The 24,767-nt window shown below is 41.5% G+C and overlaps 1 protein-coding gene and 1 long non-coding RNA gene across 2 annotated transcripts in view; one reads left to right on the top strand and one right to left on the bottom strand.

Moving 5' to 3' along the window:
* Positions 1 to 7,088: 7,088 nt before the first annotated feature.
* Positions 7,089 to 24,767, top strand: part of LOC124254029 (N-acetylglucosamine-6-sulfatase-like) — a 60,812-nt gene continuing 43,133 nt past the window's right edge. Inside the window, exons 1-2 of the mRNA XM_046687895.1 lie at positions 7,089 to 7,265; positions 8,390 to 8,449. Coding sequence (XP_046543851.1) covers positions 7,140 to 7,265; positions 8,390 to 8,449 — 186 coding nt within the window. The 5' untranslated portion in view covers positions 7,089 to 7,139. The remainder of the gene's footprint in view (positions 7,266 to 8,389; positions 8,450 to 24,767) is intronic.
* Positions 18,258 to 19,094, bottom strand: LOC124254030. The gene is made up of 3 exons (XR_006892367.1): positions 18,901 to 19,094; positions 18,533 to 18,595; positions 18,258 to 18,354 (listed from the first exon to the last, which is right to left on the bottom strand). It is a non-coding gene; the product is annotated as an uncharacterized LOC124254030 (long non-coding RNA).

Raw genomic sequence — 24,767 nt, forward strand, 5'->3', positions numbered from 1 at the left:
TTAGAGATTAGTGACATGTATCCAACATGCATGCACGTGCCACGTTTCGTGACGTCAGTGGGTTCGTCCTTGAGACGTGCAATACGTTGTTGCAAGTGCATTCCGGGAAAGAGAAACAGAGCAAATGACTGCCACACAATACTGTCACTTTGGAAAGCTCAACCCCTGCCCTTGCGATTGTTCAAAAATTAAACGGCTATTGAAACGCATAGCATGAGGCCATTGAGATGGTCCGTGGGGGAATGTCTCAACGACAAGTGGCTGCACATTTCCACTGCCACCGGAACACCATTTCTGCACTGGCGAGACGCTACCAGAACACAAATGACGTCATCGATCGGCCACGTTCTGGACGTCCACATGTTACAACGCCAAGACAGGACAGATGGATAAGGGTGACCCATCTTTGCCACAGGTTTCAGACTGCAGTGATGACTGCCCGAACCATCCCAGGACTTCGCCGTATCCACCCCAACACAGTTCGACAACGTTTACGTCATCACGGGATCAGACCACGACGTCCCGCCATACGGCCTATCCTGACACAACGTCATCGACAAGCTCGCCGAATGTAGTGCCGAAATCATGTCCGCAGACCCTTGTTTTGGTGGAGAAATGTTGTTTTTACAGATGAGTCCAGGTTTAAAATTTCCCATAGTGATGGACGTCAACGTGCCTATAGACGCGTGGGAGAACGTTATGCACAGGCCTGTGTCTTGGAGAGGAATCGCTTTAGTGGTGGTTCCGTGATGCTTTGGGGTGGAATAACAGCACGCCAAAGAACTCCTTTTGTGATTGTTCAGGGCAACTTAACTTGTGTGGGCTACAGGGATCAGATTCTTCGACCTGTGGCAATTCCTTTCCTGCAACGTCATGGCCCTGGGTGAACATTCCAACAGGACAATGCCCGCCCTCATACGGCAAGGGTTGCTATGGATTTCTTGCAACACCACAACGTTGACTTACTGCCTTGGCCTGCCAATTCGCCGGATCTCTCCCCGATAGAGCAAGTTTGGGACGAGATGGATCGACGTCTACGCCGTCTTCCTCATCCACCAGATAACGTCCTTGACCTTGCAACAGAACTTGAGAGAATCTGGCGTGACATCCCACAAGCCTTCCTTGCACGTTTGATAGGCTCTATGCGTCGTCGATGCACTGCTGTTCTCACTGCCGATGGTGGACATTCCCATTATTGAGCTTGTGACATGATCGTTTGACCCCTGTCCCGCGTGTGGACTCGTGACGTCATTGTGATTGACTTTTCAATTGAAATTCTCTCGACTTGTTATGGTCTCATGATCCCTCCATTAAAGTTTATATGTACCTTTGACATTGTTATCGTACTTATCAACTGGGATAATATTTTGACAATGCACAGTTTCTTTATGTGGCTAGTATATATGTGAATATCTACTCATAATTATAATGTCATGTAAACATGTTTTGGGAAATACAAATGTGAAAATAAAACAACAACAAAAAACCTCACTGTTTGACTGATTTTAAATTAACAATAATGATTAGCGCAATATAGTTGTCAAATAGTAACGATGTAAAGAGTCCGCGGAAAGGTGAGCAGATCCTCCTCCACCCGTAGCAAATATACTGAGAGAAACAAATAAAGGAACAGAGGAAAATTCAAGCGTTCCTTTAATATTTTCCCGTTTTCATCACTAACTTTGAATAGCGCTGTGGGAGGAAATCTGAGAATAAATGAAGAAACGCTGCCATGAACTGGTGTTCCCTTATTTGTTTCCCTCAGTATAAGTATCAAACGTCATTGCAATACACAGAAAGGTCTTGATCAACCCACCACTTAGATCCCATTTGTTGTAACGAGGGTTGCAGCCCACCAGCAGAAACATCGACACAGTTTAAGTAAATATATAACGTCGGGGTAAAAGAGTGCCCTGTATGGACTATTCTCAGAAATAGATTTCATTTGGTGTAGACGGCATGTGAATGGACCATTAAGTGTTAGTGATGACACCAGGTGTTTGTGGAAAGAGTCAGCATGTCCTGTTCTAGCAGTACCACCAACAGGTTGTCCAAAAGTGTGCATTGCCTGAAACATCTGAACGCTGTCCTCCCATTACGTAGACAGGCAGTTCGCAGACGCCTTAAAACAACAACATTTACGGTTCAATGAACAGATTAGCTACTACCTGTTACCTACACATTACAATGGAATAGTCCAAATAAATACACAAGAAAAAACTGGAGCTATATTATTTACTTTGACAGATAGCCGAAAAGACATTGATTTGAATTTTGATTGTTGCAATATGAAAACGGTTGATTTTCATATACTGTATGTGGGTTTAACCTTCTAGTCTAGTGGGAGTTGGCGGCATCATATTGTAAACATTGTCAAAAAGACATAAAACATGATTAGAGCATTTCGGAAATTAAAGTTTCTACTAAAAAGAACAACAGCAGTTTTTCTTCAGGATTTACTCCCACCTGTAGTAGGCAAATAAATTTAATCTTATATCCACGTGAAAGAAAAATGTCCACATTAAAATTATTCATATTGAATAAGGTAGTTACATGTTTTGTACACACGATTCAGATGTATGATGAGTACACTTAATTATGATTTATTTAGAAATCATATATTTGGTAAAGCTGTTATTTGTCTACACAAACGACGGTGGTTTATAGGCATAACACTTGTCTAGGTTTGTGCCTGAGTGAGTGAATTACAATGAGTATGGATTTACGCTGCTTTTAGCAATATTCTAGCAATGACACGGCGCGGACACCATGGGCTCTACACACTGTTACAGTGTACCCATGTAAGAAATCAAACCGTATAAGCTGACGAGAGAGTAATTTAACCACCAGACAAACTCCACTGCCCCCTTATCGCTACAGCTACAGTGGTTCACATAGGCTGGGAATACGACAGCTTACATGAGCGTATTAAGTCGGTCAGCCCCATACATTGTGATGTCATCGCCTCACGTCTTAAACGACCCAGCGTTTACTATGTAAACAGTATAAACAGAACGCATGCTGCACTACACACGTTCGTATCCCCCACGTATCTGATAAAGAAGATACTATTATATTTTCGGGTTTGGGGGATGGATATGGATGGATGGGATTGGGTCTGTGTGGGGTTTGTTTAGTGAGGGTTTTCTGTAACATAGTAATCAAGCCTCTGTATCTATTTTACTGACAAATAATTACATGTGCCTCGCATTATATCAAACATATTGTGTCCTTATCTGAGCCTATGTAAAGCGTCCAAGGACTGCAGTATTTTTAATTTATTTGTTTAAAGTATAAATATTTGACGATCTGTTTGTGCTGTTAAACTGAGTTCCTAAGCGTTAAAAACATACGCTTAACCCAAATCTGAAATCAGATGGAAGCTCCCTAAAATGTAAGTTTTCAGCCACAAGTTTTGTCCAAACCTATGGATATAGCTCGCTGAACATGCTGAAAATACATGTGTTGCTGCTCCCAAAACAACTGAATGGAGTCTTTCAGAAAATTGTATTTTGACCAAATCAAATATTGTTCCATGTAGAATAATCCTGGACAAGTTAGCACAAATACAATGTAGTGAAGTTGGCAATACCAATGTTCCCAATCAAGTAACAAGACATGGTGTCTGAAACTAACACACGCCTTGACTATGTCCCAAAATATGTCAGAATCACACCAATGGTGATATTTGTCAATGACCTCAATTACAACGAGACCCAAGTGGATATAAGCCCAAATATGTCACAAATGATGCCTTTACTCACTTACCGTGATTCAACTGGAACTCTTTCCAAAGCGGCGTTAAGTCCAATTAAAGAGAACAATGTACGTGAATAACTCCAAGAGGCGTCCTTGGTATGTGAACAAGGATGTTCAAGGTCTTTAGATACAAGTGTCACCTGCTTTCACTGCAGAGATGGTTTCGTCGCTTTAGAAATACCGACCAATACATATGCTTTATAGTACATTCCCCTTCAGGACTCAATGAGTGTGACAAACACCCATCCATTATACATATGTTCTTGAGGAGTTGTATGTGTGGCCCGTTGCTCTTCGTTGCATTTTGGCCTTCCCAGTGACAAGACACGACAGAAGAAAAGCATCTTTAATTATCAAACACAGCTACGACATGAATGACATCTACTCTATTCATCAACTTTGAAAGTGCGTCATAATATTTGATAAGAGAAGCTGGTGCATTGAACTTTTCCTTTGCACTGGAAAGACATCAAATTATGATGTTGGTGATGAGCATCTAATAGTTTGCTAAGTGATAGGTGAATGCTTCTGAACGTTCGTCGTATTATGTGTGTGTGTATCCCTTTCCTTTGTTTGATCTTAACCTGCCACTGTACCTATTTATTATGTATCTCACTGTTATTAACTCCTGTCAAACAGAAGTTTTTACTTCCATGACTCAGAGACAGTGAGATGATAGATGAAACCTACGTTTATCAAGAAAAATATGAGCTTGTAAAACATTATTGCTATCACATGTCATTCACCATTTGGAAGGTCTAATCCTACTGCTAATACATTTTAAAGCTATATTTAACATATTATTTAAATAATACAACTTGAATATGTTTATTGTTAATGAAAATGCAATCTTACACATTCATAATGTTCAGACAAACCATAGAGAAAGCTAAAACTGAGGCGATGTTTGCCAATTGTAGGATTCGTAATATCCCCTTACCCCTTTCTTTAATATTTTCACGTTTACTTAATCGGATGGTCACTTAATTTTTTCAGAAATATTTTTTAATGATATGTATGGTAGCCTATTTTCCGATAACAGTGGCTTTGCCGCTCGATATCATGAGACAACACCGGGAAATACCCCCGCTTTTGAAGTGTTGTGTGAAGATTCGTTTGGATTCGGGTATCTTTCGAAAACTCTGAACATCAACAATATTACCGCAACGTTGCCAGGAGTATTTGTGCAGTCGTCGCGAGCAATTGTATTGGATAAGACCTGGGCCTAGATTTTCGAAGCTCTCTTAGCGCTAAGACAGTCGTAAGTTGATGTCAATGTATGGCACTTACGACTATCTTAGCGCTAAGACAGCTTCGAAAATCTAGGCCCTGAGGTTTGGTTTCTAATGCCGCAATCTGCGATATGATCGTGATTTGTCCAAATAAAGCACTTTTTGGTTTTGTTGTTGTTTTAACGCCGCACTCAGCAATATTCCAGATATATGGCGGCGGTCTGGACCAGACAATCCAGTTATCAACAGCATGAGCATTGATCTTCGCAACTGGAATACGATGAGCCTTTGAGCCTAACCACCCGATCCCGTAAGTCGCCTCTTTCGACAAGCATGGGTTAGGTTGTAGAAGATCAATTCTAAGCCTAATTCTGATATAAGGGAGACAATCACGTTACAGTACCACATACCGTCCTCGTGTGCGATCACTTTCAGATTGAGATTAAATTTCTGTTGTAAAACCGTGTTATTCTGAACGTTTTAGATAGGAAGTGCGATATCATGGACGTATTGTACCAGGCTGCCGAGATGTCATTTGACCCATATTACACGATGAAAATAGGAACTGATTAAAAAAAAAAAAAAATAGATTTATTCGAAACATCTGTATTTTGCTGTTTCACAATTCCGATATGAACAAGTTGCCGAAACGTGTGTACGGGACCTTTTTCAGTTACATTAAGGATAATCCTTGATAATTAAATTTGGAATTGAAATGTAATACACGTTTTCTGACATTGTGAAGAGTGATAGATTTAATAAATGAGTCTTATGACAGGTAGGTTTCTAAAAATATATATTATCATTTTGATGTGTCAACGGCCTGGGCGGTTATCCGGCCTCAGGTGTCTGGGGACTTATGACGTCTAGGCCGGTTTTAATGCCTGCGGTGTTGAAAGGGTTAAATTACAAACACGTCTTCACCCGAGCATGGGGAAAGTGGGCCATTGTCTGTGCTGGTTGCAAGTATAGGTTCCTGAAAAAAGTTCTTACCCGGATCTTCAGGGGTTTAGTTTGGTTCTCTGCTTTCTTCCTTCGACTAGAGGGCGGTGGGGCAGCCTAGTGGATGAAGCGTTCGCTCGTCACGCCGAAGGCTAGCGTTCGATTCCTCACATGGGTACAATTTGTGAAGCCTATTTCTGGTGTCGCCTGCCCTGATATTGCTGGGATAGTGCTAAAGGCTGCGTAAAACCATACTCACTCACTCACTCCTTCGACTAGCTTTGTATGAAATATAGTTAATAGTGCTATTGAGCGCAAATTAAAAGATATCTATTTATTTACTGATCTATCCATCCATCCATCGATCCATCCATCGTTCGTTCGTTCGTTCGTTTATGTCTGGTCCCTTGCAACCCACAGGCTTGTCTTACGAAGCAGTTTCACGGACAGAGTGCTCGGCTCAGTGACTCGGTTGACAGGATGTCAACATGTTCTGTTGGTGTGAATCGTTGCTCGTCATATCAACCCCTGGATTTTCGGACAAGATTTACTTACATACCGCCGTCATAAAGCAACATATTGCCGAATGTGGCATCGCCTCTAACGTCAGTCAGCGAGCAAAAAATAAAAGCACAACAGGATAGTACATCAGTACATGTGTGAGTGTGTGGTCCTGTTCATAGAACTCAAATCACAAATCAGTTGAAGTTAAACAGCGCTGGTCGCGGAGAGTCCTTGGATGGGTGACAGTGTTTGGCAGCTGGATTCCTGAGATTTTCTAGGACTTCAGTCCTGCCCCACAACGAAGCACATGTGATACATGTGGCCACACCTTAGGCAGGTGAGTTTGTTCAAAATTGCCTCTATTCACGCAGTAGTAAATGGGTACCCGGTGGGATAAGTCATTTGACTATTAACCTTCTAGCGCCTCACAGGCAGCATGGGTTTAAGAATATGTCTGCGCTATGAGCATGCTGTCGGTGTGAGTTTAGCGCAATATAAATGGTCTAAGTAATTACATACGTACAACATGCACTATTGTAGTCGCTGATATTTGTTGTATATATAAAATCAGAGTGACCTTAGAAACGCGTCACTCTTATCTCCACGTTCCAACGACATAAATACAGATCGCTAATCTGGACAGAAATATTCCAGTTGTTATGAAAAGGTCATCCTGCATACGTAGACCCACGATTCACATACATGTCTGCCCTGGGGATCCTCCGAGCCCTTGCTGTACTGGGCGTGTTCACGTCCCTACACGCTTCTCAGCGCCCAAACATCGTGTTCATTCTAACCGATGACCAGGATGTTGAACTCAATGGACAGGTACAGTGAGTGAGTGAGTGAGTTTTGTTTAACGCCGCTTTTAGCAATATTCCAGCAATATCACGGCGAGGGACACTAGAAATGGGCTTCAACAGGTACAGTGAACTATGGTTGTTACGAACTCAAAGAGCCCATGAAATCTAAATCGTTTAGACCGAACGTAGTTTGTCTAAAGTACACAAGTGTCCATGACAATCCCCTACAATTCAGTTCGTAATACCCGTCAGCTCGGTATAAGCGTGTTTGTTTTAAACGCAGTTTACTGTGATGTTGTAGTTAATGACCCTGACAGTGTCTGATCTTTGTTTGCTATTTTTTCATCTTGATTTAATTATTATAATAAACCCTGTAAAGATCCGGGTTAGAATTGATCTTCAGTAAACCATGCTTGTCGTAAGAGGCGACTGACGGGATCGGGTGGTCAGGCTCACTGACACATGCCAGCATATCCCAATTGCGTTGATCGATGTTCATGCTGTTGATCACTGAATTGTCTGGTCCAGACTCGATCATATACAGACCGCCGCCATATGGCTGGAATATTGCTGAGTGCGGCGTTAAACAACAAACAAAAGAAACATATAATAATAGATAAATAAAAATATATCTAAATTATAAAGGTTCATGAATAGAACTGACACCTCCTGAAGAAGTTAATTATTAGAATTAATTTTCCGCAACTTAGTTTATGTAAGTTCATATAACATCGCATATTTACCATTCTGTCTGCTGGACACGAGGTCTACAGCAACCCATGCTTGTCGTAAGCGGCGACTAACGAGATCGGGTGTTCAGGCGTGCTGACTTGGTTGACACATGTCATCGTATCCCAACTGCGTAGAAGGATGCTCATGCTGTTAATCACTGGATCGTCTGGCCCAGACTCGATAATTTAATATCTAAATTGCAAATACCGATGCTCATGATGTCAGAAACTGAATTACCTGGTCCAAACTCGATCACTTACAGAACTTTGTGAACAACAAAGAAAGGACCGAAGAGGGAGTGTCACCTTGAGGAATGCCCAACATGAAGCAGACAGTAGTCAAAACCAAGAACTCGGTTATCTCACTAGACAGACCTTAGACGAATTGCGGCATAAAAATCGTGAATATTTTTTTCAGGATCCTATCCTCAAAACACGGGAACTGATCGGTGCCAGTGGTATGACATTCACAAACATGGTAAGAAACCTTGCTAACATATTGGCAATTGTGAAACCTCTTTATTCTGGAATATTATTCATTATGGACACCTTCACCAACGGGGTAGCCTAGTAGCTAAAGGGTTCGCTCGTCATGCCGAAGACCCGGGTTCGATTCCCCACATGGGTACAATGTGTGAAGCCCATTTCTGGTGTCCCCCGTCGTGATGTTACTGGAATGTTGCTAAAAGCGGCGTAAAACAAACCTCACTCACTAAAACGGACACTGTCATTAGCGTATTGTATTGTCACTGTTGCCTCGATTCATTACTTGACTTAACTACTGATTAAAATGCCGTCAACCTCACACATTTATAAGAGAAGCCTCACAACACCGCTCGCATGTTTTTATGTTGTGATTACTTCGTTTAATTCTTTTCTGGCGGATCATATTTATGTGTATCGAAAGCATAAAGTTATGCAAGTGTTGCACGTTTAGCTAAACCCATAATGAAGGGTATGATCCAGAAAAATAATCAGGTCGAACGGGGATTCGGACCGACAGCCAAAGGGTCCCGGCATGTCTCTGGTACCCAACTTTAGGGAGGGTATTCCAGAATCTCCTGGACAACTGTGTCACTCGTATCAGCGTTCTAGGTGAATTTGCATCACAGTGAAGACACAATGTTATTATTTTATGTAAAGTTTATCGCCTGGAATTGAACATCAGGCTTCTGACATTACGACTGAGGCACTCCGGTTAACTATACTGGACAAAATAAGTTAGGATATTGGTATTTTTATTATTGACATTTTATCAGTGTGTCAATGAATAAATAGATCGGTATTCATAATTTCAAAAATAACATACATCCCTAACTATTTTTGTCGAGTATATTTAGAAATTGAGTATTGTGTTCACCAAAGGGGACCAAAACGACTGTAAACTCATAATTTGGGGCTGTTGTCGTTGGATGAAGCTCGACTGAAAATTCTGAAACTGGTTAATTGAAGCGCGACTAGAAAAGTCGAAGAATGTAAGGAGTGAGTGTTGTCGAGGGTGTGAAGGTGCAACTAGATGCAGCTAGATGGTGTTTGTCGTCAAGCGGACGCTGGTTTAAACTTGACCAAACTTTGTCGTCTAAGATCTGCCTCGCCTGTCATTACGATCTTAAATGTTTTATATATATTTAAATTGTGACTTAAAGTATTACACAAACATTGATTTTTTTTACATGTTGGGCTATTTGGATATCAAGATTGTACACTCTTCATATTATATATAATTCATACAACGATGAAATTTTGCATGATCATATTCACATGTTTTGTATATATTGTGATATAAGACATTAGTCACTATACAGTTCCGTCTACAAGTGGTATGGATCAGTACCCGGTGTGCTGTTATCATTGCTCTAATCAGTCTACGGTTTCTGTCCTGTGAAAGTGTCCACATAATCTTATTTACAACGAATTGGCCATTGAAGCAAGTATACAAGTCTCTTGAGTACGGATGCGCTGTTATAACAGCTCTGATCATCCTTGGCACAGACTGAAAAAGGTCTTCGGTTTCTGTCCTGTGAAAGGGTCCAGCCAATCTTATCTATATCGAATTGGCCAGAGATGCAAGTATAGCTTATGAGTGTTTTTGCGAGATACAAATTGTTCAACGAACACCGTATCACGGAAACACTGTAAACATTCTTGCCGTTGGTTTTACAAAGGTATATTGTTGATGTTTATCATTGAATTACATCCTGTTTCAAAGACCACACACAGGTGCTTTTATATCAAACTCAACATAGAACATTTTTACTAACTTTTTTTCGGGTGTGGTTCAAGGCTTCCTGAGCACCTGGCTGTGAGTCACGCAATGAACTCTGCTTTTAGCTGGTGTATCTCTTGACTGTGAATAGCTATAGGTTGTCTGCAGAGTGAAGTAGTGCTGTAACAATGCATCGAACTATCGATGCATTGCAATTGTTGAGTCTCCGATAGCAATTAATCGATGGTAGAAACGAAAAACTATCCATGCATCGATAGTATGTGTGGCTATCGATAGTTTAGTGATTGACTTTAGTTGATCAATGCGCAGCGCAAAAACAGGATGTTTGGGTGCAGACTTGCAGCATCATTGAGTTTATGTTTTAACTGTTTACTTCATCTGGGTTTCAAGTTTCTTGTGACTCATTAAAAGAGTCTGAAACTATTTCAACTTGTTTTTATTTCATATAAACTATACATTCATTTGGGAAATGACTTCAAAGGCCACAATTCAGGAGAAAAAAACCTTTTGCAATAGTATTGCAATAGTGGGTCGCAATAGACTATCGCTATCGCAATAGTTGTTTCCCCCTCAATAGTCACCCCAAGAGTGAAATGACCAATACAAAGATTGATAAATCTGGTTAGAGCATGCCCTTACTTGCTCTAACAGGTGTCCTGTATACAACCTCAATGCCATAAACTCTGCTTTCAGAGGATTTCTATGGGGGTTTGTTCCCTTTGTTGTCCAGGAATAAGACATAAGCTATCTGCATAGTGAAATGAACAATACGAAGATTGATAAATGCGGTTAGCGCATGCCGTTACATGCTCTAACGTGTTGGCATTCTGTTTAAAACTTCACAATGAGTTAATAGAAAAATGCCATAATTGTCGTCGACAAGGAAGTAAGTCATGTTTGTGACATAAGGGACCGTTCATAATTTATGGCAAGGGGGGTTGAAGATGATTTTTATTCAGAAGCAAGTACAATGTCCCTAAGCAAATATATACTCTCCCAAAAAAGAAACGCATCATGAAACTAGCAATTTCATGTAGCAATGAATTAAAACGTGATTCATTTTACAAAAGGTTTTGCTCTGTTTATGAGTCCTTTGATGTTTATGTTTTGAAACATCACAAAAAAACGCACCATCCGTAAAATACCCTTATTTAACAGCATGATTTTCAATTTCGGCGTGTAGTGTCACAGAATACACAATTCACATGCAATGCACGTGAAAGTTGGGGATCAGATAGTCTCAATGATGGGCATAAAAGGTTGATCGCTGTCTGTCGATTCTTCACTGTATTTGGAATATTGTTTACGAACGCAAAATGCCACGTCTAAGTGAAGCCAAACGTAATATCGCCATTGGTTTGCTCGAAGCTGGCCAGTCTCAACGTGCAGTTGCCCGACGCATGAATGTTCACTAAAGCACCATTTCATGAATCTGGAAGAGATATCGCCGGCAGAATGCGGTAGCAGATGCCCATCGTAGTGGGCGACCTCGAGCGACCACTACGGCGCAGGATCGCTACATCCGGGTACATCACCTGCGTCATCGAACAGCTACGGCGACCAGTACCGCTCGACAAATACCCGGATTGAGGAGGCTTTCTGCACAGACCGTCAGAAACAGGTTGAGAGAGGCTGGTTTACGTGCCAGAAGACCTTATTTTGGCCCTGTGTTTTGACAACAACATCGTTGACATCGAGTTCAATGGTGCACCAACGTTCAGGCCTGGAACCTACCGAATTGGCGTAGAATCTGGTTCAGTGATGAATCACGATTTCTATTGGAACGACGCGATGGAAGAATGCGGGTGTACAGACGTCGACGTGAACGTGTCGCCTACACGCTTGCGTTCCCCAGGTGGACAGATTCGGTCGGGGAGTGTTATGATGTGGGGAGAGATCACCTGCCGTAGGAGAAGTGATTTGGTGATGATCCAGGGCAATCTGACAGCTCAACGGTACTGTGACGAAATCCTACGCCCACACCTCCTTCCAAACATTGATCGCCAGAGGGAGTTGTTTCAACAGGACAATGCCAGGCCCCACACAGCACGTCACACTAGAGACTTCCTCCAGAACCACAACATCAATGTGCTCCCCTGGCCCTCAAGATCACCGGACTTAAACCCGATCGAACATCTGTGGGATGCCCTGGACAGACGGGTGCGACGCCGTAACCCTCAGCCCCAGACACTTCAGCAACTCGCACAGGAACTACAGGCAGAGTGGGCTGCGATTGGGCAACATGGGATTCTGAGACTTATTCGTACGATGCCGAGGCGATGCCGTGCAGTTCTGGATGCCCACGATGGTCACACGAGGTATTGACTTCAGCGCCACCACACGTCTCCATGTGCCACTCAAACTGACTTTCCTCGAGTTGGTGCCAAAGACGGATGAGTCTGCATTCCCAGTGTGCAATTTCGCTATATTTCATTGACTCATAAAAGCCTACAAGATGTTTCAAAATAAACATAAAAATACAGTTGAAATTCCAAAATGCGTTTCTTTTTGGGAGAGTATATATAGTTCTTGTAACAGCATAGTACACGTACTTCAACTAGACATATCAAAGGACATGGTTCCAACAGCTCCAGCCTTTGGTGTTTACTTTCACAACTTTTACAGTATAATCTAGCGTGCTCAGGATTTTAAAGAGTGTCATACCGCTCTTGCTCAGAAGTTGTTTAATCAAGGTTACAACATCCAAGTCCTCAGTAAAGCTTCCAAGAAGTTTTATGGTAGACATGTCGAGGACATATTTGCATCAGTGACAAGCATGTTGTCCGATGCAGTTCTCTATTTTGACTTATACCAAACGTTCCCGAATTATTTCAGGCGCACAGTTGTCTAAACACATGCTGTGTAATCGCATGACGCGATTTGTTTACAAACAACATCATACAATTGTAATACTGATGAAACAAATATATACTCATGATATAATCACGCTTGTACAATCGACTCTGCATTAAGCAGAAATTTCTTATGGATGTGGAAAAGGTTTTGTCGCTTCCATTACGAAATTAGCAAAACGTTTTAGAAAGTATCCAAATTGTCTGATTTCGTAATATGAATTAAAACTTTATTAATTTGAACCCATACATTAATTGACTTAATACAAGTGTGAGTTTTGGTATCGCCCTTAAAATCTTTCGAAACCGTTTCTCAGGATTCTGTTTTCATACTTTCAAGTCAAGTGCCAAGTGTGTTTATTCGTAAGACGGCCATAGGTCTATACGGCATTGATTTACACTGATTTCTGTGGATTGCCATTCCAAGTTAAAACCTTTGATGCACAAAACAAGTATTGGCATAAAATATATTTTGAAATCTTAAGCGTTATAAATTTGTACATATTTTGGTTGTTACAGTAGACACGGGGAAATATAACATGACCTGATATCACGATATGAAGAGCAAAATGGCACTCGTCTTCTATACACCAATTCTCCTACATAACACTGTTACACTCAGTAACAACAAAACACATTCATGATCAACATTGGGACACGCTGCTAGGTGTGCACGGCCGAATTTATTTCCATGTCACATTCAAATTCAGTTTACACTGACAAATATTTCACCCAGACTAGGTACAATACATGTTAAACTTAGCAGTCCGTTGCTGAAGCCCGACACGTAAAACCAGAGATAAACCTTCATGAAGAAAAACTCTGGAACCGTGTTCCCTCAACGTATGCAACAGCAACCTGTACTGGAGGGTCTACAGCAGACTATGTTCACCTTAGATATAAGGTACCTTACATGTGTTGGAATAAACCTTAGAAAACATTCATATTTTGATAATGTAAATAAACAGGACAATGTGATAACATCACCATTACTTATATATAGAGTCCGTGTTTAATAAATACTTCACTCTGTTACAGCAGTTTAATGACTCTTCAACCAACAGTAAAACACCAATCCTTAAAGTAACTGTATTATAATGGCTCTTCAGCCTCAAAGGGATATACAAATAGAGATGAATATATCGGTCATTATATCTGACGTCAGTTATTATAAAGGCTCTTCAGCCAGCAACATATACAAAACACCATACGCTTAGATGCATGAATAGAAGTATTATAACGGCTCTTCAGCCTAACAGTATATACAAACATTGTATTTGCTTCATCTCAATATATGAATAGAAGTATTATAACGGCTCTTCAGCCTAACATATATACAAATATATTGTAACTCCGTCATTTCAAATTATGAATAGATGTATTATAACGGCTCTTCAGCCCAACAATTCTACACTACATCAATGTACAAATCAGTTCATTCCAGTATACAAACTTGGAGTATTATCATGGCTCTCCAGCCGGGATGCAGCCATATAACCTGCACACCTAATATGTCTCCTGACAGTAACCAACACCTGCAACATATGAACATAGTTTCATTATGAATACATAACTATTGGGAATTAAAGAAAATCTATATATATATATATATATCTTTACAGTAAAGCAATACGTTAGAGTCCATCATAAAGCGGCCGTGGTGTACTTTCAGCGAGAATGACCAATTCAAATTAAGTAACCCTTATATATCCTTAACAGCGCCACCCCACGGGCAAGTAACTCTCGTTACACACCGCTAGGAGAAAACAATTTCCTACTAATTCATCCTTCAAACGTAGGAAATATAATTGTATTTGAGTATCGCAGATTATAAAGAAACAGAAATGTCTATCAAATCAATCTTAGTTAGACTTGTGAATATTTCCATGACTGCCCTTTTACCTTTGAGTTGTTAATCACTGATGCATTTGGCGAGTTAACCTTATTGCCAAAAAAATATCCCAAATATGTATATGAGCTAACCGTCGTAAACTGATAATATGTCACAACAACACTCTCCATCATGATAATAACTGACGACAATACATCCATCATGATAATATCTGACGACAACACTATCCATTATGAAAATATCTGACAACAAAAAATCACATCATGATATTATCTGATGACAAAAATTTCCGTCATGATATCTCACGACAAAACTTTCCATCATGATAATACTTCACGACAACACTTTCCATCATGATAATATCTCACGATAAAAGATTCCATCATGATGATATCTCACGACAAAAGATTCATCATGATAATACCTCACGTCAATACTTTCCATCGTGATAATATCTCACTTCAACTCTTTCCATCATGATAATATCTCACGTCAATACTTTCCACCATGGACCGCCGCCATATAGCTGGAATATTGCTGAGTGCGGCGTAAAACTAAACTCACTCACTCACTCACTCACTTTCCACCATGATAATATCTCACCTCACGACTTTCCATCATGATAAAATCCTACGGCAATACTTTCCATCATGATAATATCTCACGGCAATACTTTCCTTCATGATAATATCTCACGGCAATACTTTCCAGCATGATAATATCTCACGGCAATACTTTCCATCATGATAATATCTCACGGCAATACTTTCCATCATGATAATATCTCACGGCAATACTTTCCAGCATGATAATATCTCACTTCACGACTTTCCAGCATGATAATATCTCACGGCAATACTTTCCATCATGATAATATCTCACTTCACGACTTTCCAGCATGATAATATCTCACGGCAATACTTTCCAGCATGATAATATCTCACGGCAATACTTTCCATCATGATAATATCTCACGGCAATACTTTCCATCATGATAATATCTCACGGCAATACTTTCCTTCATGATAATATCTCACGGCAATACTTTCCCATCATGATATGATAATATCTCACGGCAATACTTTCCAGCATGATAATATCTCACGGCAATACTTTCCAGCATGATAATATCTCACGGCAATACTTTCCAGCATGATAATATCTCACGGCAATACTTTCCAGCATGATAATATCTCACGGCAATACTTTCCATCATGATAATATCTCACGGCAATACTTTCCATCATGATAATATCTCACGGCAATACTTTCCATCATGATAATATCTCACGGCAATACTTTCCATCATGATAATATCTCACTTCACGACTTTCCATCATGATAATATCTCACTTCACGACTTTCCATCATGATAATATCTCACGGCAATACTTTCCAGCATGATAATATCTCACGGCAATACTTTCCATCATGATAATATCTCACGGCAATACTTTCCATCATGATAATATCTCACGGCAATACTTTCCATCATGATAATATCTCACGGCAATACTTTCCAGCATGATAATATCTCACGGCAATACTTTCCAGCATGATAATATCTCACGGCAATACTTTCCATCATGATAATATCTCACGGCAATACTTTCCAGCATGATAATATCTCACTTCACGACTTTCCATCATGATAATATCTCACGACAATACTTTCCATCATGATAATATCTCACGGCAATACTTTCCATCATGATAATATCTCACGGCAATACTTTCCTTCATGATAATATCTCACGGCAATACTTTCCAGCATGATAATATCTCACGGCAATACTTTCCATCATGATAATATCTCACGGCAATACTTTCCAGCATGATAATATCTCACGGCACGACTTTCCATCATGATAATATCTCACGGCAATACTTTCCAGCATGATAATATCTCACGGCAATACTTTCCTTCATGATAATATCTCACGGCAATACTTTCCATCATGATAATATCTCACGGCAATACTTTCCAGCATGATAATATAATATCTCCACCGCAATACTTTCCAGCATGATAATATCTCACGGCAATACTTTCCATCATGATAATATCTCACTTCACGACTTTCCAGCATGATAATATCTCACGGCAATACTTTCCATCGTTGTAATTTTTCAAGACACCTGGTGAATAAATAGCTGCACAACCAAAGAAATCAGTGCGGGAACTATTACATTTCACGCAAGCCTTTACAGATGCATAAATATTCTTTGGGGCTCTTAACATTTTACCATGAAAACCTACTGATATCAAGCATTTCCACCCATAGAAGCGCATAGACCAAACATAGGAAAATGTATTAAACGTACTTATAAGTGTACAATAAACAACAACCTTGACATAATTAACGGGATTCAATCATAGGAATTGTCTAAATGACGATTGCTGTCAAAATATTTCGAAATGAACTGATGTAAACGCCTATGCGTTTTTTGAAGACTGTATTGTTCGTAGTTCTTGCTCTTGATGAATTATCAACTTCTGTTTAAGGGTTTTGCAGTTTTTGCTTGCATGTATATTTAAATTTTGATTATGTAAACAGTGCTATAAATACTTCTCATTTTACGGTACATGAGTGTCCTGGATTGACCTGTTCCGCCTAACCTGCTTTAAATGACGTCGAGCAGCGTCGTGCCAGGTACGGTCATTGTTATAAAAAACCTAATGGGGTCTTATTAAGGTGTCGTCTCAGGACGCCAGCCTGCGGTTTCCTTTGGAGGTTAGGTTCTGATTAGGCGTAATTAGGGTTGCGGATAATCTACTCTAGATGTTTTGATAAGGTGGACTCGTCGCACTAGGTGAACATATCACAGCTCACATGTCCCTTACAATTGATTGAAAAGTTTACAATAACAATTACATGTAGTAGGATGCTAATATTGGACACTGTTCATATCTTTGGTATAAATATGGCCAACGGATTCACATTCGATTTCGAAATGGCAAATGCACAGTTAGATCAGAGATTCATCCCTACAGCTCACGGCATCGTTACTTGGTTGTTGGCAGGTTCATGTACAGAGTCAACAAGAGAAAACAAGACTGGATATCTTGGATATGTACTGTTAAATATTGCAAATCCACTGCATCAACAACGAATGACAACGAATGTGTGCTATATGTATCATGAATAGGCATCGGGTATGCGATGTATGTATTGAAAATGTCATATATTTACTTATGTGAATCATTAAAATCTGTCTAACTGAGTTTCTTGATGGGTGCTTCAAGTAAACTGATAAGCGGATAAAATATGAACTGTTGTCGTCTTCTCATTAGGTGTGCTCTCATCCGCATAATTCGGATTATTCTCTTCTAACAACTCGTTGATCCTTCATGTAACCGGGTTTTCTTGGCTTTATCTATTATTTTATACAGATGACACCAAGACAGCTACGGGGTGTGAGGCTTACGTTTATTATATACGATAGTCACCCTGTAATAAGAAACAACAGATAATATAGTATATGCATATTAAACATAATATAATATTATATATCATATCATCATCAAAGCAATACAATCATTTCTGTTACATTACTTACAACTATGTATTATTAGATGATACGATAGAAATGCTTACAGTACATATTAAGTAAAATGGTTACACATACCCCATGTGTGGCACAAGGGTGAAAAACGTGATACCCTTGAAATGTCACCATTCATGATATGTCCTGCAGAAGAAAGAGCAGGAATAAATACTTAGAGTGACTAAATACACCGAATAACAAAATGCACAGCTTATGCAATTCCATTAATGTAGATATACTAGTAACTTAGCATGTATACAAGATAATATTAAAATACAGTATTGCTTTTAGGTTTAAAGTTCAGCCTCTAAACCACATTCATTTCAAAACATTAATAGAAATATATAATTCAATGTAAATATAATTACTTCTTAGATGCTTATTTATAATGCATAATCTTTGATTACTATTTAATCCTATTTAGAAATAAAGATGAATTATAAACTAACCTTTTGTGGTGATCTGTGAATACTCCCAGTGCAGTGCATAGTGAAATGGCAATATGGAGTTAGTCAGAGCAAGAAGGTAAAGTTTAAATTTGGCCAATCACAGGATCGCTTGGGGTGTGATTGATCAGCAGAGGGCTGGACAAAGAATGTAGTGGAGCTTGGGTTGTGATTGATCACTGAGGCCTGGGCTTAGAATGACAAAAACACACACCTCTGTTGAATAAAGTTCAACAGAAACAAAACTTGAAATATATTTATTTACAAAAATAAGACTAAAATACAAATATATACACCTGCTACACACTTCCCCCCGGGATGAAAATGATGTCCTCATCATTTGCCTAAAACAAGGGAGAGAAATGCATTCTGTACATCAGTACTGTCGTTGGCGAGCATTCCAGCGTTGATAAGAGAACTGAGATACTCAGCTCTGATCTTCCAGTCGGGATGTGGAACTGCAGACATTACATACTCACCGCTAGACATCCACCGTGGCTGTGTCCGAGTCCTCCCTGATCTTCTGGGTTGCTGTGCGGCACATCTTCAACTGACTCAGGATCATCTTCCACATTGGCAGGTTCTTCTGGGGCTGCACCAGGATCTGCGTCAGTGGTCTCCACATCTGATGTCTCTCTGCAGCAGGATCAGCCTCAGCTGAAATATCTTCAGGCTGATCTGGCTGGCTCCCCAACTGCGTCTCCAACTAAATCGTCTTCGTCCAATGCAAAGTCTTCAACTTCTGCTCTAGCCTCAGTTGGCCTATCAGCTATATCCGCAGCTGACACTGACGGCTCAGACGATGGGAAATATATGTCTGACTCGTCATCCTCTGGTTCCTCGACTGGAACAGCAAGTCTCTTTGATCTTCTTGGTTTCGGGATAGGTCTCGGTGGCTCTGGTGCTAGTGAATCCGGTACAGGGGAGTGCACCAATGGGAAGTAGAAGATTCCGGTGTAAAACCCTCTTCCTACCTTCACCATTCTCCTTTCCGACCACATAGACAGGGATGGAGGGGTTCGGTTGACGAAGAACTGTATAAATGTCACCTTCCCATCTGTCTGCTAGTTTGTGTCTTCCCTCAAAGGCGACGGTTTTAACCAGAACTCGGTCACCAGTCTCTATAATTGCTGCTCTTGCCTTCTTATCAAAGTAGGTCTTCTGATCCTGCTGTGCCTCCTTGCTGTTCTGTGAAGCTAGATGATATGCCTCTTGGAGTCGATCTCTTAATGACTTTGTGTACTGCTGCAGTGACTTGGGCTTGCTTGGCTGGATGTCAAGTCCAAATGCTAGATCCACTGGAAGTCTTGGGTGACGCCCAAACATAAGGAAGAAGGGGGAATGTCCGGTAGACTCATGCCGAATGCAATTGTATGCATGGACTAAGGGTCCAACATGAGCCTTCCAGTCCCTCTTGGCGTCTGGTTCCAGAGTCCCCAACATATCACATAGGGTCCGGTTGAAGCGTTCACACATCCCATTACCCATGGGATGGTAGGGTGTTGTGGACGACCTATTGATCCCAAGAAGCAGGCACAGCTCTGACATCAGCTTACCAACAAAATTGGCTCCTTTGTCGGAATGAATCCTCTTGGGCAGACCGTAATGGATGATAAAGTTGTTGAAAAAACAAGTCTGCTGTCGTCTTGGCTGATGTATTCCGACAAGGATAGGCTTGAGCGTACCGGGTGAAATGGTCAGTAATGACCAACACATACTGTTGACCACCCTTGGACGGCTCCAGAGTCAAGAAGTCCATGCAGACCAGTTCCATAGGCTGCAACGTCTGGATGCTCACCAAAGGGGCTCTGATGGATGTGTTTCCCTTCCTTTTCAGACACCTCTCACATATCTTCAGGTAGTCATCTACATCCTTGGTCATACCAGGCCAGTAGAAACGTTCCTTGAGTAGGGATAAGGTCCGATCTCTGCCCCTGATGTCCTACACGATCATGCAAGCTTCTGAGTGCTGAAATCCTACATCTGGAAGGTAGCACTAGCTGTTCTTGATCACATCCATCCATGCTGGTGACTCTATATAACACACCTTCCCTCAAAGTCAAATGTGCAAATGTCTTCAATAAAGTAGTCATCTCTGGGTCTCCTTGGAACTGAGTTCTGTCAGGTCTCGTGGCATTCTCCAGATGCTCCATGATAACAGCAAGGGATGTGTCCTTCAGCTGAGCACGGCGCCAATCCTTTGCGTTGGCAGCACACACATGGTCACTTACATCTGCTTCAATTCCTGGAACCACTTCTGTAGACAAGCACAAACTCTCAACAAGATTAGGTGCACAAATTTTGTTACAAATAGCACTCACCACATCACGAGACAGGTCTTCCATCTGGACTGGGTCTTTGCTGGGCAAACGAGACAACACATCAGCATCAACGTTGTTCTTCCCTGGTCGGTACTTGATGGTAAAGTTGTAACTTGCTAGAGCAGCTAACCACCGATGTCCTGTAGCGTCCAGACGTGCTGTAGTAAGTACATACGTCAGGGGATTATTGTCGGTCATTACTACGAAATCATTGCCATACAAATAGTCGTGAAATTTCTCTCTGAAACGGCCCATTTCAGACACAAAAACTCGAGTTTATGCGCTGAATAGTTCCGTTCAGATCGATTCAAACCCCTACTTGCATAGGCAATAACTCGTAGGTGACCATCATACTCCTGGTATAAGACTGCTCCTAGGCCATGGGTACTAGCATCAGTGTGCAGCTCGAAAGGTCTTGAAAAGTCAGCAAACCCAAGGACTGGAGGTGATGAAAGTCTGTTCTTCAACTCCTGGAAAGCTTCTTCTTGAGCAGGACCCCAGTTCCAAGCAGTTTGGGATGTCTTAGACCTCGACTTCTTGGTGGCACACTTCGGCATAAGTTCTGAAAGGGGTCTGGCGATCTTAGAGAAGTCCTGGACGAATTTCCGATAGTATCCAGCAAATCCCAAGAATTTCCGGATGTCTTCTGGAGTAGATGGTGTTGGCCAGTGCTGAATCTTGTCTATCTTCTCTGGATCAGCTTCAACCCTCAGCAGACACAATATATCCAACATTACCTCACCTTTCTCTTAAAGAACTTGCATTTCTGTGGGGCGAGCTTCAATCCACATTCTTGTAATCTTCTAAAGACGAGCTCCAGCCTCTCCACATGCTCCTCGTATGTCCGGGAAAATATGATGAGGTCATCTATGTATATAAGGCAGATCTTCAAGTTGAGTCCCTCTAGGCACTTCTCCATAAGGCGCTGATAGGTCGCTGGGGCGTTTGACAAGCCGAACGGCATCCTGTTGTACTCGAAAAATCCGGAGTGGACCTACAGTAAAGCCGTTCCTCTCCTTGTGGTCATCATCTATCTCAACTTGGTAATAGCCGCTCTTCATATCCAGCACTGAGTAGAACTTGTTCCCTCCGAGACAATCTAAAAGTTCTTCAATTCCGGGAGAGCATAACTGTCCTTAATTGTCCGGTTGTTCAGCTGGCGAAAATCTATACATAGACGTTAACGGCCATCTTTGCGCTTGGCTAACACAACGTTGGAAGCCCATGGACTATGAGAGAGTGTCTAATCACACCAGAGGACAACAGTTCTTGAAGATGACTCGAACCTGATCATAAATTGCTGGTGGTATACGCCGATGTCTCTGCTTGAAGGGCACGTCATCATAGAGTTCTATCCGATGCTTGACCATGTTGGAATGTCCAAGATCTTTATCATGTTTAGAGAAGATGTCACCATATCTCCTAATAACCTCCAGTCCCTGTGCAGCTTCATCATGTGTAAGTCCATCTTCCTCCAACTCAATGTCGTCAATCCACTTCTCAGAGTCTGAACATCTCATGTCTGGTAGGTCTTCTATTGTCACAGGTTGAAGTTCACACAGCAGAGCCTTAGTTGGAACAATCATGGTCTGGGTAGTAACATTAGACACATGAACTTGTATCTCATCTGGTCTGTCATGGCAGTATCTCACAACGACTGGTATGATGTCTAAGTCCTTAGAAATAGTAGAGTCTACAGTTGGCTGTATAAGGGCACACACTTGTGGATATGGAATCCCTTTGCACAGTTGTCCACGGATGATGGCAAAACCATTAGCAGGTATGATTACAGGCTTATATTCAATGGATCTAACAAAGCCCAACTTCCCACCATTCTTCTCTAACTCCTTCTCTCGAAGCATCATACATCTAAAGGCCAGGTACCAAGGTGTGTAGAGGTTGGCCGTCTGAAGGAATCGGATTCCATTAACCTTTCTGCAGGCATCCAAAAGCACTCCAAGAACATTAGTCCCAAGAAGAGCAGGAACTTTGGCATTATAGCTGGTGTCAGGCACAACAAGTAACAAACAAGTGATGTCATCTTGGTCATCACAACCATCACCAATACCCTTGACCTTAACCTCAATGTAACCAGAGTAAGGTAATGAGTTTCCGCCTGCACATTCAATATTAAGAAGGCTATCTACTGAATGTATGGGAATATGAGTGAGATACCTATCATAAAAAGAGCTAGACACAATAGACACTGTGGCACCTGTGTCCACTAACGCCCTAACCGGAATATTCTCAATAAGTATATCTACCTCATTTGAATTCCCAACTAAGTCAGTGTGTGCGAATACACGAGGGCTAGATGTAGCACCTACGGGCGCCCCCGGGCCATAGGCGTGGCCGAGTTTAAAGGCCTCTTAAGATGGTCAAGACGTACACGACAACCATAATACAAATGTCCGGGATAGCCACACCTGAAACACACAGGCTCATGATCCGATGCTTGTCCTGGTGTGAGAGATCTGTTGTCGTTAGCTCCAGCCCCAGGTTGATAGAAATAGGAAGGGGGCAGCGGCATTCCTTCCCTCGGGAGATGGAGCAGGATACTTGCTGGATCGAGGATCATACATAGCTGGCTGATATCCTCGTCCTCCCCGTCCGCGACCTCTTGTTCTCGATGGCTCTCTCCCATACTGCTGTCCGTGGGTGGTAGAACCAAAGGGAGATTGTTGCTGGTACACTTGGGCTGACAGCTGCTGATGTTGGTCACGTAGGTCGCATACACTCGTGGTCAGATCCTTGATCATCCCCTTCAGCTCAGCGATGTCATCAGGCTTAGAGACGGGCTGGTTACTGGCCATGTTGACGGATGCGGGCTTCGACTTAGACTTCTGGATATCTGATCTGGCTCGGTTCTGTTCAAATTCTACCTCACGGAGGCACAGTCTAAGCTCATCAAAGTTGGAGATACTCTCATATTTATGAGCAGCAAGACTCTTCAGTGAAGTCTTCAATCCATCCCAAAGTCTGGACCTCAACATCTCATCCTGCTCTGCTAAAGAAATCTGCTTCTGTTCCGCTAACTGGTATAACAGTCTCTCAAGTCGACAGCTCCAGGCAGTTACGTCTTCGTCATTTTGCTGGTAGGAGCTGTAGAACTCCGAAAATAAGGAAGAACTTCGGCGGAGAGTACCAAAAGCACTCTTCAACTTCAACAGAACATCCACAATGGAAGCATGATGACCAAGTTTCATCACAATAAGAGCCGCCTCACCCTTCAGTGACTGACGAATAGCCTGAAGGATAACAGAGTTGTCATGGGCCTTGGACTCCATCAGACAATTCACCTCATACCGCCAAACATCATAGTCAGCATCCTTGCCGGCCGTTCCACTAAACAAAGGAAGTTTAGGGAAGTGACGATAAGCAACCTTAGAACTAAGTGGCACCTGTTCTGGCTGAGAACCATCTAAAGTGGAGGCTTCTTCCTTCTTCACAACTGGACCACCCTGCGTGGCATACTGCTTCAACCAAGACTTAAAGTCATCGGGGTTATCGGCCTTAGGATGCAACCCCATCTTAGCAAAACTATCAACA

Source organism: Haliotis rubra, unplaced genomic scaffold, assembly GCF_003918875.1.
Source record: "Haliotis rubra isolate DU_JTF1 unplaced genomic scaffold, ASM391887v1 Scf560, whole genome shotgun sequence".
NCBI classification, from domain to species: Eukaryota; Metazoa; Mollusca; class Gastropoda; order Lepetellida; family Haliotidae; genus Haliotis; species Haliotis rubra.